Source organism: Uloborus diversus, chromosome 6 (genome assembly GCF_026930045.1).
Source record: "Uloborus diversus isolate 005 chromosome 6, Udiv.v.3.1, whole genome shotgun sequence".
Lineage (NCBI taxonomy): Eukaryota > Metazoa > Arthropoda > Arachnida > Araneae > Uloboridae > Uloborus > Uloborus diversus.
The window spans coordinates 111,000,498-111,015,427 of record NC_072736.1 but is presented as its reverse complement, the minus strand read 5'-3'; the positions used below and the strand labels follow the sequence as shown (position 1 = coordinate 111,015,427).

Genomic DNA, 14,930 nt, shown 5'->3' with positions numbered 1-14,930 from the left:
TTTCCATCGGAAATTGTTTGAAATTAGAGCCTTGAAATGGGATGGTTGGTCATCTTGGGTAGCGTTAAGGGAAGGGATGGGTTCATCCCTCAACATTTCAATATTGAAACTTCAAAAACGTAATGTTAGTGGGTCTTTACTGATGCTAAGAGAAGCACCTGAGATCGGGTGTTCTACCCCGGATTAACAACATTTTCAAAAAAGTTTTCAATTCTGGTGGTTTTTTCGAAATTGAAGCTCCAAAAATTCAAAATTTTTGATGATCTTCCATGACATTGGAGAGAGAGACTTGAGGGACTCTTCCCTGAAAATTTTTTGCAATTAAACTCGTAAAAATACAGTTGTAGGTGATATTTTGTGATGTGTTGGAGGGGGGGGGGGCACCCCAATCGCCCTCCTGTGGATTCGCCACTGTCCGGGGCAAACCCCTCCTCCATAGCGATGCCACTGGATATAGAACTGGCATAGAAAGTCAATTTAGTTGTTTTAGAGAAATTCTTAAAAGCCTTACTTTCAACTGCAGTTTCAGCAATTAACAGATCATCATACAAAAATCATCATTTTACCCCCTCCCCCATTAAGAAAAAAAGTCTTTATTATTATGATAACTTATAAAAATAAACATACTTTCATGTTCAGCTGTTGATCCAAGGATGTTTTCCAACATATTATTTTCAACATCATCAAAACTAACTTTCTCCATCTAGTAACATAATTTAAAAAATAAATGAATTAAAAATCAAGAACACTTGTGGTACACAAAAAGTTCACAGCAAAACACATTTTTGAAAATTAGGATACCTCTCTCAAAAATATATTTATATATTCTGAAAGGTTAGAAAAATTTAAAACCCAAGTAGATCCCAAAACTTGTAACAAAATTAGTTTAATATTTAAAAAATAAAGCAGTAAATTTCATCCGTTAGTTTACTATGTAGAATTATTTTAAAACTTTCTAGAAAGTATCAAATACAAATACAAAAGTGACAACCAGCAACAGGCTCTGGGCCCAGCTAGACTGGTCCTAGTCAATTTACAATCCCCAGTGAAGATCAATGGCCCTCTTAAAACTATCGACTCCTGTGCTCATTACCACCTCTTCCGGTAAGCTGTTCCAAGGTTCCACTACCCTGCTATAATAATAATTTTTTCTAATATCCATGTTAGCCTGAGATTTAAATAGCTTAAAACAATGACCCCTTGTCCTGTTTTCAGTGCTAAACTTCAGCCCCGTAACATCTTTCATTTTAATAAATTTAAACAACTGAATCATGTCCCCTCGGTCTCTTCTTTGCTCAAGACTTTTCAAACGCTTCTTTGCTTCTTTTGCTTTATTAATCTTGTAGCCCACCTTTGAACCCTTTCCAATACATTACTACCTTTCTTAAGATAAGGAGACCAAAACTGAACAGCATACTCCAAATGAGGTCTTACCAAACTTCTATATAAGGGCACATGAAAATAAAAGCATTTCTTTCAAAAAGACTAATTTAATTTGAAGGTTTTTGACTTGTCATAACACGCAAAGTTTTTCATCAAACATTAACAAACTTTCAGAAAACTTGACAAAATACAAGAGAAGTATAATACTAAAATTTGAAATTAAAATATTAAAAATTTGACCAAATATGAACGTTTAAAGAAGTTAAGTTTTCACTGCGAAAGATGGCAATTTATATCCTTCATAATTTAAAGCCCAAGTAGATCCCTCAACTCATATTAAAATTCCAATTCAATATCTTAATCAATCAGAAAGGTACCAGTGATCTAATGAGTCGAATTTCAATAATACTTGGATAGGCGGCGAATCGTGAGGGATCCTTTGCAAATAATCTGTTTTTGTGATGAATCACACTGAACGATTGCAGGTAAATCTTGCAAATTTGTGAAAGATCCTTCACGATTTTTCATCTATCCAAGAGTTATTGAAATTCGGGTCATTAAATGGCTGATATCTTTCTGTAGAACGCATTCAGTTAAAAGCATTGAAAATGAAAAGGGTGTACGAAATATGCAGTCTTCAAAAATGCACTCCAGTTTTTGCACAATTAACTGTACAGAAGATTCGCGAACCTAGATTTCAGCATTTTTCTAACACTTTTCATACAGTAGGGTCTTAGTGCAAACTAGGGGTGTGACATCGATATTTTGGAAACATCGATGTTTCTGGAACATCGATGTTTTGGGTTCGATATTTTTTCGATGTTGATGTTTTTGTATTTTAGTTGAAAATTATAGTAAAATTTTTCACAGAGAAGCGACCTCGATTAAAAAACATCAATGTTTCAAAACATCGATCTTCAAAATGGAAAAAAGAAAGAAAGAAAAAAGATGGTATTCATAAACTCACTCAAAAATATTGAACAAAAGAAGTACTGAAGCCCTATAGTTCTCAAATACAGATCTCATTTTCACACGTATGTTGCGGAATTATTCTTATTAAATTGAATTCATGATTTGAGGATCAGTATTTTCAATGCATTCGTCGGGTACGCATTCTTTTGTATTGCTTAAATTACTAAATATATGTATATATAATTTATTATTGGCTTTACTAAGAAATTTCCGAAATAACAGCGATAATTCAACAAATTGACGCAATTCCAAAATAATTCACTGATCCACTAAGAAACATTTGTTAGAGATTATGTATGTATAGTAGTAGTATATTAAAAATGTAGTGCTGTACATACTGTAGTGTAGTATATTCAAAAATGTATGTTATATAGTGATAAAAGACCTATGTGTTAAAACATCGATGTTTGAAAATATCGATGTTTTAATTTCTGACATCGATGTTTTGCCATCGATGTCGCACCTCTAGTGCAAACGTTTTTAACCAACTGTCGGAAAAAATAGAATGATATCGGACTGAAGCCGTATTTATTTCGGGAAAACATTTTGGAGTTGTTAGTGAATCAATTGTACAATTTTGAACTTTGTTTTACACGAAATTGCTTTATTTGTTAGCGAGTCTGTACAATAATGATTTTCATGAATTTTGAACTTTCTATAACGTTCTTTAATGCATTCTTTTCGCAAGTTTTTGTGTCCGCCATTTTAAAATTCTCGGCTACAATCCGAAAATAGGCTAATTCCGATATCAAGGATTATAAACTATATTTGCCTCATGCTCGGCAAATTAAGGTGTCTCTACTAAAAGAACGAGCTGATGTGTACATCACATGACTTCCTTTTACTCTAATTTAATGTCATTTCCCCATTACTGGCAATTTTAATGTGATTCAATAGTTTACTTTCTAAATATCACCAACAGTGGCCAAATTAAAACCAGATAAAAAACTTAAAAAAAAAAAAGCGCCAAATTTTTCGTTAAGTTGGCGTCAAAACGTGGCGACCAAAAGACTGGCGATCTATCGCCAAGTGTCCGCCAAATGATAACACCACTTGAGTTTACATCGAAATTAACAATGATTTCCCCCTCCCCCCAAAAGAGGCAAAAGACCCCTTTAGAAACACTCGAATGCAACCAAAAGGGTAGGTGCACAACTAGACCCCACTAGGAGTCTATGTACCAAATTTCAACTTTCTAGGACATACCATTCTTGAGTTATACGACATACATCCGCAAATACATACAGACGTCATGAGAAAACTCGTAATTAACTCAGGAATAGTCAAAATGGATATTTCGCGTGTCTATACGTTCTTAGGCACTTATCCACGTGTGGTCGAGTCCGGGGAAAAAAAAAAAAATTGAGTAAAATGGAATTTAAGGTCGGTTTTTGAGTTAAATTTCTTTCGCGAATACAATACTTCCTTTTTTGTAAAAGGAAGTAAAAAGAAATCCCAGAGAGATGACGCATTTCCATACTGCCATGAAAAGCAATCTGATTTTGTGTAAATATATTAACTCCAATTGAAAATATACATGATCGACTGATGACAAAACAGCCATACATTAAATTTTGCAGCGTTTATGAAATGATATCGGTAACAGTTTGTACACGGAAAGTGAAACGTTTTGCATTTTTGCGAAAGCCATTCATGCCTGAACGATGTGATCTGTATTTTTAAATATGTATATAAATGAAAAAAAAAAAAAAGCTTTACACTGCTTGTTTTACCGTCTAAGTGTTTTTTTCATCGTTTCAAGACTTACAATTTGCAAGTCAAGTACTACTGCAACATTTTCAAAAAGAGCACATTTGACAAACAAGATAAATCTAAGATTCAGCTGAAGAAAGGTGTGATGAAGAATAATTACACGATCAGAAGTCACCTTGAAAAAGGAAAATAACTTCTCTGTGAAAGGAGTTTGCAGGTGCATTATTTTAATGAAAAAGAAAGGAAAAAAAAAAAAAAAATCCTCTCAAAACTAGAAGTAGTATTTTTAAGCCCGAACAGTCAGAGCTGAGTCTACTGAAGCGAACAGCCGTTTTCTTTTCATCCAGACTTATGAATCTTTTCTGATGTTTGGAAATATTCATATTTTGACAATATTAACTTGTTCCGCTTGGAATGCTTTCCACTGGAACTCTCAGGAGAATTTCGTAGACCAATGAACTCAGGTTACTGAATCCTGAAAGGTAATCAATGGAGTTTTGATCGATTTCAGAACAAATATTCAACTTTTTTCAGCATTCCATTTGCTTGATTTTCCGTTTCATGTTTCGTAACGAGTTAATCTTTTTTCTGGTTTATTTCAGATGTTTAATTTGCATTGGCAAAACATTCTCATACTGACTGCGGTAGAATATCATTATTTTGAACGAAATAAAGTTAACCAATCAAAAAGTAGTTTCTGAATATATAACCATGGACTTATATGAGAGATATGTTTGGGTGTGGTCTGGACACAAAAAGTTCCTAGAGAAATGAACTGGAGTTATGCAAAAAATCATATAAAATGGAAAAATAATGATTTACTATTTAAAAACGATTTGGACTCAATAAACTAGAGCTCAGCTGTGTTGTTTTAGTCCACTAGTAATACCGGGTGGTCCAAAAATCAGGTCGAATTTTAGAAATGAATACTTTGAAAAAGATAAAAAGATGCGGTTAGGTAACCAAAAGCTGCATGCTTTTATTCCCTCCAGCTGTGAAGCAAAGGTGAGTGCTAAAGCATTTTCATTTTCTCCATCATCAACCAAATATTCTGTCATCTCAACTGGAGAAATGATTTTATAACGATGAAACGTCTAAATGGATATGTCATTTCCATACATGATAAAAATGGCGGCGAAGTTATGTTTTGGCCAAAAATGAAGATGATGAAGTGAAAGTCACTTTCCTACACCCACCAGGACCTTCGCTTTAACTTTCATATTCATCAGTACCAGACATTCTTTAAATACCTTGTTTAGACATTATTTGCAAAGTAACTCCCATTACGCCAACTAACCAAACATATACTCTACCAGTTGAAGAAAAGAACAAGATTGTAAAGATTTTGCAGCTTAGAGACGAAAAAATTCCGACAAACGTCGGACAATGCTGATGTACTCTTTTTCTAAAAAATGAATTATCATGATTTTTTTTATTCAATTTTTTTCTATTATATTAAATTCATTCAATTTTTATGTAAGTAAGTCATTTAGATTATTATTAGCAGTTTATTTATATTTTCCTATGCTGATTTTTATAACTTAGAACAATATTTGATCGATTATCAGAAAGCTATTTGTCCAAAATGCTGAAAGTTGGATAGATATGAAACTTGTTCTCCCTGTATCATCTGATCCCATAAAGATCCCATTATGAAACTCGGCAAGATGTGAGACGATAACACAAAATAATTTTGTATTTTTTTTCAAATTTTTAAAATTGTCCGTTTTTAAAAAATTAAATTTTGAAATTTAATTTAATTAAATTTTAAAATACATATTTTTTTTTAATTTTATCAAGTTGCACATCAAATTAAAGCAGATTAAAAGAGCTTTAAAACAAGACCAATTTTAAGCTTGTATCTTTCATAGTTCCTGAGAAAATGAGGATTAACCGTCTCAAAGTGTAGCATTTTTTAATGAAAATTTGAAAAATTAATAACTTTTGAATGAGGAGAAAGAAAAAATTTTTTTTTCAGCATTTTCATTCATAATTAGGCTAAATCTCTTCATGTACCAAGTTTCATCCAGTTCTGTGACGGTCCATCCTAAACCGTGCGATGATTTGACGCGGAATGTAAGTAACCCCACGGAACCCAAGTAAAAGATTAACATAAACTAATTGCGCTTCGTTTGGTCGACAGTGGCGGCAATCGGTGGCAGGGGGTAGGCCTTTGAACATTAAATCATCAAAGAGCGCATAAGCGTTTTCAAGATTTTAGTTTCAAAAAATTTCCAAACAGTTCTCCCGAACCTAACTTAGCCAAAGACAATTAATGATAGCACTTATAAGACTTCAATTTCCAAATTCTTCAAGGGAAAATGTTTCAAATACACTTTCTCCATTCCCCAACTTCAAAGACAGCCAAAAATGATATTATTAACACTGCGAATTTTTTCTAGCAAGAGCCCACCCCCCTCTTGCCCTTATATCAGTAAGAAAAGTTTAAAATTACGCTTTTAAGACTTCAATTTCGATAAAATCGGAGAGTTAAATTTTAAGGGCAAAACCCCCCGAGCCACTTGTAATAAGTTCGCCAAAGACCCAAGTTTGGCATTTTTAAGACTAGTTTCGTAGTTTTTTTTCCCAGGAAGAGCCCCCCCCTCCTTACAATTTCTTGAATTACTTGTGAAGGTTTATCATCAATTTTTATCAAAAATTTTACTTTTGAAGGCAATTTCTTTTCTTTAAAAAACATAAAAGAATTCCACGGCTGTTATGAAATTTGCATGACGTTCCCAGAATAGCAAAATTTCCTGACTTTTCTCGGTGTTCCAGGTTGTTCTCCACTTTGTAATTTTATAAATGTAACTAGCTGCGTTGCCCGGCTTTGTCCGGTCTATTTTGAAAACAAAAATTGTGTCAAGTGACGTATATTCAACAATCAGGCATAAATAAAAGACAAAAAAAAAAAAAAAAAAAAAAAAGAAAAAAAAATCATCATGCAAAATTTCAACTCCAAACAATGACGACTGATATTAAAATACTTTTAAGAAATTAAAATAAAATGAGAAAGATGGATTTAAAAAGCGTAACTATGGAAACACAAAATAAAATAAGTTTCAGAGTTGAAAATGAGAAAAATAGAAACAATGGATTCAAAAAGCGTTACCGTGGAAAGGCAAAATAAAATAGTTAAAAACTTGAATAGAGAACAGATTTTTGAACTTCATTTAATTCGCTTGTAACTTTTTTTCTAATGGAGATAGAAAATTAAACTTCCGACCATAGGTCGATTTAGATCTGAAGTAAAAAAGGTAGTTTTTTTCAATGGTGTCAAAACGAAAACTGTAGGACAATTCCTTCACTTTTTATTGATGGATTTAATGAAGAAAGTATTGCCTAAATTTCAGCTAAGCCTAAACAAATTCGAGCTAAAAACGTAAATAATTCCCGCCGCAATTAAGTTAGAGCGTTGGAACAAATTGCGTAGAACGCGGAAAATTCTATCCTTTCCAACGAATGTAATATTACTAATTGCGAGTAATTTTTTACCCCCATATTCGGGAATTTATGTGAAAATTGGGCCTAAACTGGAATAAAAAAAGAACTATTCATCGAATTTTTTTCGAACTGGTCTGCAAACCTTCTCAGGACTTAAAGGAACAAATTGTGAAAATTTCAGCGAAATCGGCCGGGTAGTTCTCGAGTTTTGCGAGTTCAAACAAACAGACGCTTTTTGGACACTTCATTTTATAGTATGTAGAGAAGAGATGACAATTGAACTTTTCCAGAAGCATGTATACTTTTTTTTTCGTTTTCACATCACTGGCAGCTCATTTGAATGATCATGTTGTTCAATTCATATTTTCCAAGAGAAACCGGTTTGCCTTCAGGGGAGCCCCAATCGAAGGTCACTGGAGGTTATTGTGACATTCCAAAAATTTCTTTTTTTTCGGAAAATTTTGTCTGACGATTCAGTAAAATTATCATCTTTCGGCAAAATTTGGAGTTCCATCCGGCAAATTGAGAATTTCTGCCCTCCCAAAAATTTAAGTTTGGGAAGCTCCTGGGTGTCCAACCTTTTTTTACCCGACGGCCACACCTCATATTAAGAAGACTCTCGCGGGGCCAGAGCACATATTACAGCCCAAAATGTACAATTTGTTTTCCAAATAATTTGGAAAACAAGGAAAAGGAAAGAAAATTACAAACCAGGAATTGTTTAATTTCTCGATGCCTATTTCATTAAAGTTAAGTTTGCATCTGCTCTAAAGTGTGTTTGGATCGGGGTCAGATATATCAGCTTCGCGGGCCGAATGTGCTCCACGCGCCGTAAGTTGGGAACCGCTGCCCCCCCCCCCCCCCTTTAATGGAATCTCAACCAACACCACAATTTTCATTCTACTAATTATCTAACCAAAAAAAAAAAAAAAAAAAAAAAAAACCCTCTGCTTATAAATAATTTCACTGAAAGATTCTACACTACGCACATTGAAGAATTATAAATATTTTAAGGCACTCTGCATAAAACAAGGAAAATTAATCCTTACCTTGAGCTTTGGAATAAATGCTGCATCTTTCTTTATAGAGACTTTTTCACTAAGGTCTGGCTTGTTCTGTTCTTCATCATTGAAATGTTCTCCCAATCTCTGTTTGCCATCAATTTGAGCAGATTTATCACGCATTGAATGATTACCAGTTAGGAAGGAACTATCAGTCCATGGCAGCATTACAATGAAGCATATTATCACAAAGAAAAAAACTGTACATATAATAAATCTCTGTAATCTTGAAAGTTGGTTCCATAGCTGAAAATACAATAAATAAAGAATTACGTAACTTAAAATATTGATAGATCGAAAGACCTATTCAAAACTGTGGCGCAACTAGAAAATAATTTTAGGGGGGGGGGGGTCCCCCTAGAAAAAGTTTAGAGCTTGTAGTCTTATTTTAGACTTTCGTTGGTGCTGTTAGGGGGAAGAAAGGTACTGGTGGCTCAGCAGCTATTTGTAGAAATTGAAGCCTCAAAAATGCGATTATGGGCCATGTTTACGACGTCAGGGTAAGATAGAACTCGGGGACTGATCTCCCCGATCGATTTAAAAAAAAATAAGATGGAAATCAATTCCTTCTCTCCCTTCCAAATTTTCGAAATTGAAGTTACAAAAAAGCATTTTAAAAACTTTGAAGATTACGGGAAGGGTGATCTAGAGCTCTCTCTTGGCATTTTTTTTTCTCCAAAACTAAGTTTCTAAAAACTTAAGAAATATTCAGTGATATTAGAAAGTGAGTAGAGGAGTGCAAGTAAATTTTATTAAAATGTGTCTCAAATGTTTAAAGTATAATAAATATGATTTCCACACGCCTACATTGATGACTGGTGAAGAATTAGAGGAATTAGATGGATTTGACAATTATTTGACAAGCAATTTATCAGAGCAGTTGAATGTTTTTAGAGCTCGACTGTTACAACTTAAGGAAAGGAGTATCATCATTCTTTTTGGAGTTTTCGAGAGATTCCCGTTTCAAATGTTGCCCAAGCCCGTTAGTCGCTTTTGGTGGTGGGAGGGGGGGGGGGGTGGATTTCACGAAGACATTGCGAATTATGTTAAAATAAACATTTTTCGTAAAACACAAGTGACACTTAAAAAAAAAGAGAGAAAGAAAGTAATACTTTAAAAAAACTTAAAAAAGAAAACCGCATTTTTTGCAACATGAACTGAAAAGTAAAAAATAATCTTTAGATGTTGGGTATGATAAAATAATTGACCAAACAATTAACTTTAATGGAAAAAAAGCGTGGAGGGCTTCCTGTCAGTTGTCTTAAATTGTTCCTTAGGAAAATGTAAATCGACAGCACCCCACGGTTTTTTTACATTGAAGTTAATTGTTTGGTCAATTATTTTATCATACCCTACACCTAAAGATTATTTTTACTTTTTAGATCATATTTAATACAAGCGTGCTTTTTTTTGGTTTTTAAACTATTCTTTTCTTTTTTTTTTATTTTATGACTTACCAATAGCACCTTTGTTCCTACAAATCCTATAATGAACTCACATGGTACAGTTATATTGAAGAAATTTTATTCCAGAAACTGTTATTTTACTAGTGCTGAGTAATTTTCAGAAAATTGCAACTTTAATTTTTTTCATAGTTTTCACCAAGATTGCGGGAAAAATTTAACTCCTTTCTTAAAGTACGTTCTTTTAGTTCATAATTATTAGCACTTTTTTAATATTTTGTCAAAAAGAAAAAAGTTATGACATCACATTTTCAGACCAAGAACGTGGGGTATTTTGGTCCACTCTTCGTGTGGCGCGTTGGACCCCACTTAATTTAAAAACTTTTTTTCTCTTAAATCTCAATAATTATAACAATATTCTAAATGTTTGTGTATTATACATTTCTTGTTTCGAAATAATAATAGTAAAAACTTAGGCCAAAAAAAAAAAAAAAAAAAGCAAAGATGTATTTTATAATTATTCAAAAAATATATATAGGGTGGATACAGGAACTGTGAGAAAAAAATTCCATGACTTTTCTCTGATTAAGTTTACAAATTTCCCTGATTTGCGTTACCAATGATAATGGTTTCCTTTCTTTGCCCTACTTGGAAACCATTGTACATTAAATAAAATGCAGTGTTTAAAACGTCTTAAGCTGTTAATTATAAATTTATTTTGAAAAAGGATGCTCCCTTTTTTAGTAAAAATAGTACAATAAATTATCTACAGGGAAATATTATAGGAAATATAAAACAAATACTTTACTTCCAGTAACTAGTTAGTATAAGAATTATAAGAAATTATTAAAAACACTCTTATAGACATATCTCATTATGATAAAACTAAAATGCTTACGTGGAAATAATTTTGAACTAAATTTTCAAGCAGTATAATTATTGCTGCAAGAATAACAAGTAATAGTGAATGTATAGAAGTAATGTAGTTACGCAAATAATAGACATATTTATGTAAAACAAATTGAAACCTTTAAACAACCAGTCATATTGAGCTATTCTCTATTCAAGAACTAAGGTTTTTTTTTTTTTTTTTGAATGAATACAACATTTTAACTATTTAAACGTAATAAAAATATTTACTTATGTGCACAAGGAAGAGGTGCCCACCCGCCTAAGAGCAAGGGCGCACCCCCTAAATATCATGAAGACCCCCCCCCAAGAGAAAAATACCCCTAAAACAACTCTTCTAAAAATTTCAATGGCGCACTCTGCGCCATTACCCCCTTTCCCCTAGGTGGGCACTCCTGGCACAAGGTAACTCAATTTCAAAAAATTTCATTATTTGTCAAAAACAAGAAACTCAGATTACTTTTGTTACAAACATTGAAAGGGAAAATACAATCAATTTCAAAATATAACTCAGTTTATTTTGAAACTTGGTTATCATTTTACTTGGTTTCAAAACAGAAGAATTTTTGAAGTCTGAAAAAATCCTTTGTATTATCTGGGGCGACAGCGAATAATACGATGGCAAGAAACTAAGTTGATTTTGCTTTAACATTCAATTTTAGCAATTAAATTAAAAACGCGAAGAAGTAATAACGTTTAACCCTTTATCAATATTAATTTAAAAAACAAAGATTTCTTCTTGAAATCGTGATTACAGTACGCTAATTATTTCAAGACGATGAGTAAAGGCAAAGGAGCTAAGGTATAAAAAGCTTTCTCTTTGCCTGTACGGTTGTTTATTTTACGTAGCATGGAACGCGTGAAAGGAAAATTCAAGCTATGTAAAATAAACAACTTTACAGACACAGAAGCTATCTTAGGAAGTTCATCTTGTGGTTAATAAGTTAAGATTCAAAATTTTACTGCTGAGGAAAAAAGATGCACAAATTTTTGGCACTATATAATCGCAACTTATTAATTTTACTTTTTTAAACAAATAATTGGAGGAAAATGCGTAGAGAATTAGGGTACTTAATTTTGCACAGCAAAAAAAAAAAAAAATCATTTAAATTTTTTTTTCCTGAATTTTTGTTATTTTTTCAAATTTCCCAACATTTCCTTGATTAATAAGGTTCTCTGACTTTTCCTTGATCGGTCGCACCCCTGTTAGTTAATTTCACCAAAAGATTTATTACATATCTGCATTTTACTATTATATTTTCAAATAGACTTCTAATTTTTGCAGACAATTGTTTTCTAAGAGTAAAATATGTAATACATGCTATAATAAAGTTCCTGTATTAAACGTAATTTTTTTTGCCAAACAAGCATTCTACGTAGAAACAAAATAAAACAAATAATTGATTAAAAGAATAAAAAAGTAAACTTTTCCTTAAGATTATCCAATTTAATTTTTTATATTTGATTTTAGAACACAAAGATATACTAACTTAAAGCTGCCAATTTTATTGTACTTTTCTTTGAAATATGAGGTACTAGCAGTACCCGCACAGCGATGCCAGTGCTATAAAACTTAATGAAAGTCCGTTGAATAACATTCCGTTTTTGTATAAAATGCATACACACCTTTTCAAAAAAAAAAAAAAAAATACTATTAAAGTTTCTTTGGAATTTAAAACTTTTCGTCAAACCATTAAATTAGATTTACAGTTGCTTTAAAACTCTCTTTAGCGAGTGAAGCGGTTTTTACTGCAATTTAAAATATTTCGCCAAATAAACAAAAAGACATCAAATAATATTTTTCAAATGTAAAAATAGTTCTGCAACTCTATTGTTTATCGTCAAACTCGCCCAGCAACCACGCTATCATAATTCATCCGTCTATCCGTCTAACAAAAAAAAAAAAAAAAAACATTCAGTGGAACATTCTAAAATCATCGTCAGAAAAAAAGAAGAAAATGTTGCACATTTCACTCAGATAAAAATAAATAAAAAATAATATTTCTTTTCTTTCAAAACAAATCGTCAAAACAATGAATTACATTTATTACATTTACGGTTGCTTTAAAATAATAATCCTATACTGAACTGCTTAGCGCCCAGTGGCGGATGGGGCCGGCGGGCAGTCGGGCAAATGCCCGGTGGGCCGCCTCGGTTTTGGCCGCAATAATCTTTCAATTGAATAGTACAAAAAAAAAAAAATTTTTTTTTCATTTTTTCTTCCTTAAAAAACTAGTGAAAAAAATCTGTCGCCTAGAAGATGCGAAATCAAACCACTTTGCGACATTGGAAAATCTAAAATTGGTTCTCTCATTTTTGTAAACGGATTTCAAATCTTTGTAAAAATCTTAGGAAGACTCTTGTCTTCTTTAAAAAGAAAAAAAAAACCGTCGACGCGTACATGACGAAAGCCTTCTTTTTCATCCCTTGTGGACCGGCCCACCGCGGCCCACCACGCACTCGGCGCCAGATTAAGCAATCGATTAGCATCCCACCTCATTAGCCCCTTTCATTGATGATAGCCGATAACCATTTCACGGCCATCTGTGTACAGGGGACAGGGACCAGCACAGGAACATTACTTGGGACGGGACGGCAAAAGCAGTTTGCGGAACGGAAACGGCTGTTTTTCATTCGAAGATGCAAAGAGAGAGGCATTTTTCCGAGAGTGAAGCCGAAGGCTGAAGGGTCGGGATTGTTTCCTGGAATTCTTTTCAGTAATTTTTGCTTAGGGCAAACCTGAGGATTATACCATCACACCTACCACTTCCTTTTTTATGGCTTTGTGAATAAAAGGGATTCGTGCGTTTAAACTTGTAGGCATCACTGGCAATCTATTTATTTTTTCTCCAGTTTCGATGCAACAGGACTGAAGAATGATGGAGTCATTTGTAACACGTTTTAGCTTTAATTAAAAATCCTTTTAAAGTTATAATGAAATTGAAATTCATTTTGATGATTCAAACAAAGGATTTTGAAGAGCAAGTTTGGTTCGTAAAAAAATTTACTTATTTCTAAAACTTTCACTTTAGTTATCCATTATCGCTCTTAATTTGTAAAAATATTTTGGAGACTTTTGTTATTTGTACTATCATTTCGAGGGCCGGATTTACATTTTAGTTGAAAGCTATTGCTTATAAGAAAAGTTGTGTGAGTTGTCGTTCCCAAAAAAAAATGGAAATACTTGAAAAAAATCAATTTCATTTTCAAATGCTTGAAATTTTGCAAAAATGTGGCTACAAGCCTTGAATTTTAAAATTTCTAACAAATTGGAGTTGATAAGTTGGAGGAGTGCCAAAATATGTTCAATTCAGTGTGTGCTTCAATGTATGTTCGTCAAAGTATGCTTCAATTTTATTTCTTACTAAGAGTATAAATTATGAAATGTTCAAATGGGCAGTATGTTACTCTCTTGCTACCTATTTTCTAATTCTGTGCCCTATTTCTTTTAAAGCAATTTGTAGATGGGTTGCAGAGGTGATTAAAAACTAGCTGTATCGAAAGTCCATGTGTATCGAAAAATAACAATGCATTATCCTTTCTCCTCCCTCGCTCTATCTCTCTGTCGACTGCCTCATCGATGTGTCGACCCCTAAAAATTTTTTTACTGTGTATTATCTCAACTTGCAAGAGTACATAATTTAAAAAAGTTTTGTTTGCCTACTTTTACCCCGAATATTTTTGATTCCAATCTTCCTTTATATGGCTTCAAACTGCAGAATTTTACTATATATTTTTTTTTTCCGAAATTCCTCTGGGGGAACCCCCGGAACCCCTAAATTGGGAGACCTGCATCATTCTCTCGATGTTGTTCCCCTTCTTAAGGGAAATCCAAAAAGGCAGGCAAACACACATTAAAAAAACACACACACACACAAAAAAAAAAAAAGGAAAGGAATGAAGAAAGAAAATAATGTATAACTTTATGTGTCTCAGAGGAAAAGACAAATATAGAGCAAAAAAAGTAATAATAGTCATTAATAAAAAAAAACAAAAACACTTTAGCATTTCCTCTTTCGCCACCGACAAAGTGGTCCGTATTACA

At 32.9% G+C, this 14,930-nt stretch overlaps 1 protein-coding gene across 1 annotated transcript in view; it reads right to left on the bottom strand.

Moving 5' to 3' along the window:
* LOC129223954 (endoplasmic reticulum mannosyl-oligosaccharide 1,2-alpha-mannosidase-like) overlaps positions 1–14,930 on the bottom strand; it is an 89,506-nt gene that overhangs the window by 41,468 nt on the left and 33,108 nt on the right. Inside the window, exons 2-3 of the mRNA XM_054858337.1 lie at positions 8,562–8,819; positions 628–703 (exon numbers count right to left, since the gene is read on the bottom strand). Of these exons, the coding sequence (XP_054714312.1) occupies positions 628–703; positions 8,562–8,819 (334 nt within the window). The remainder of the gene's footprint in view (positions 1–627; positions 704–8,561; positions 8,820–14,930) is intronic.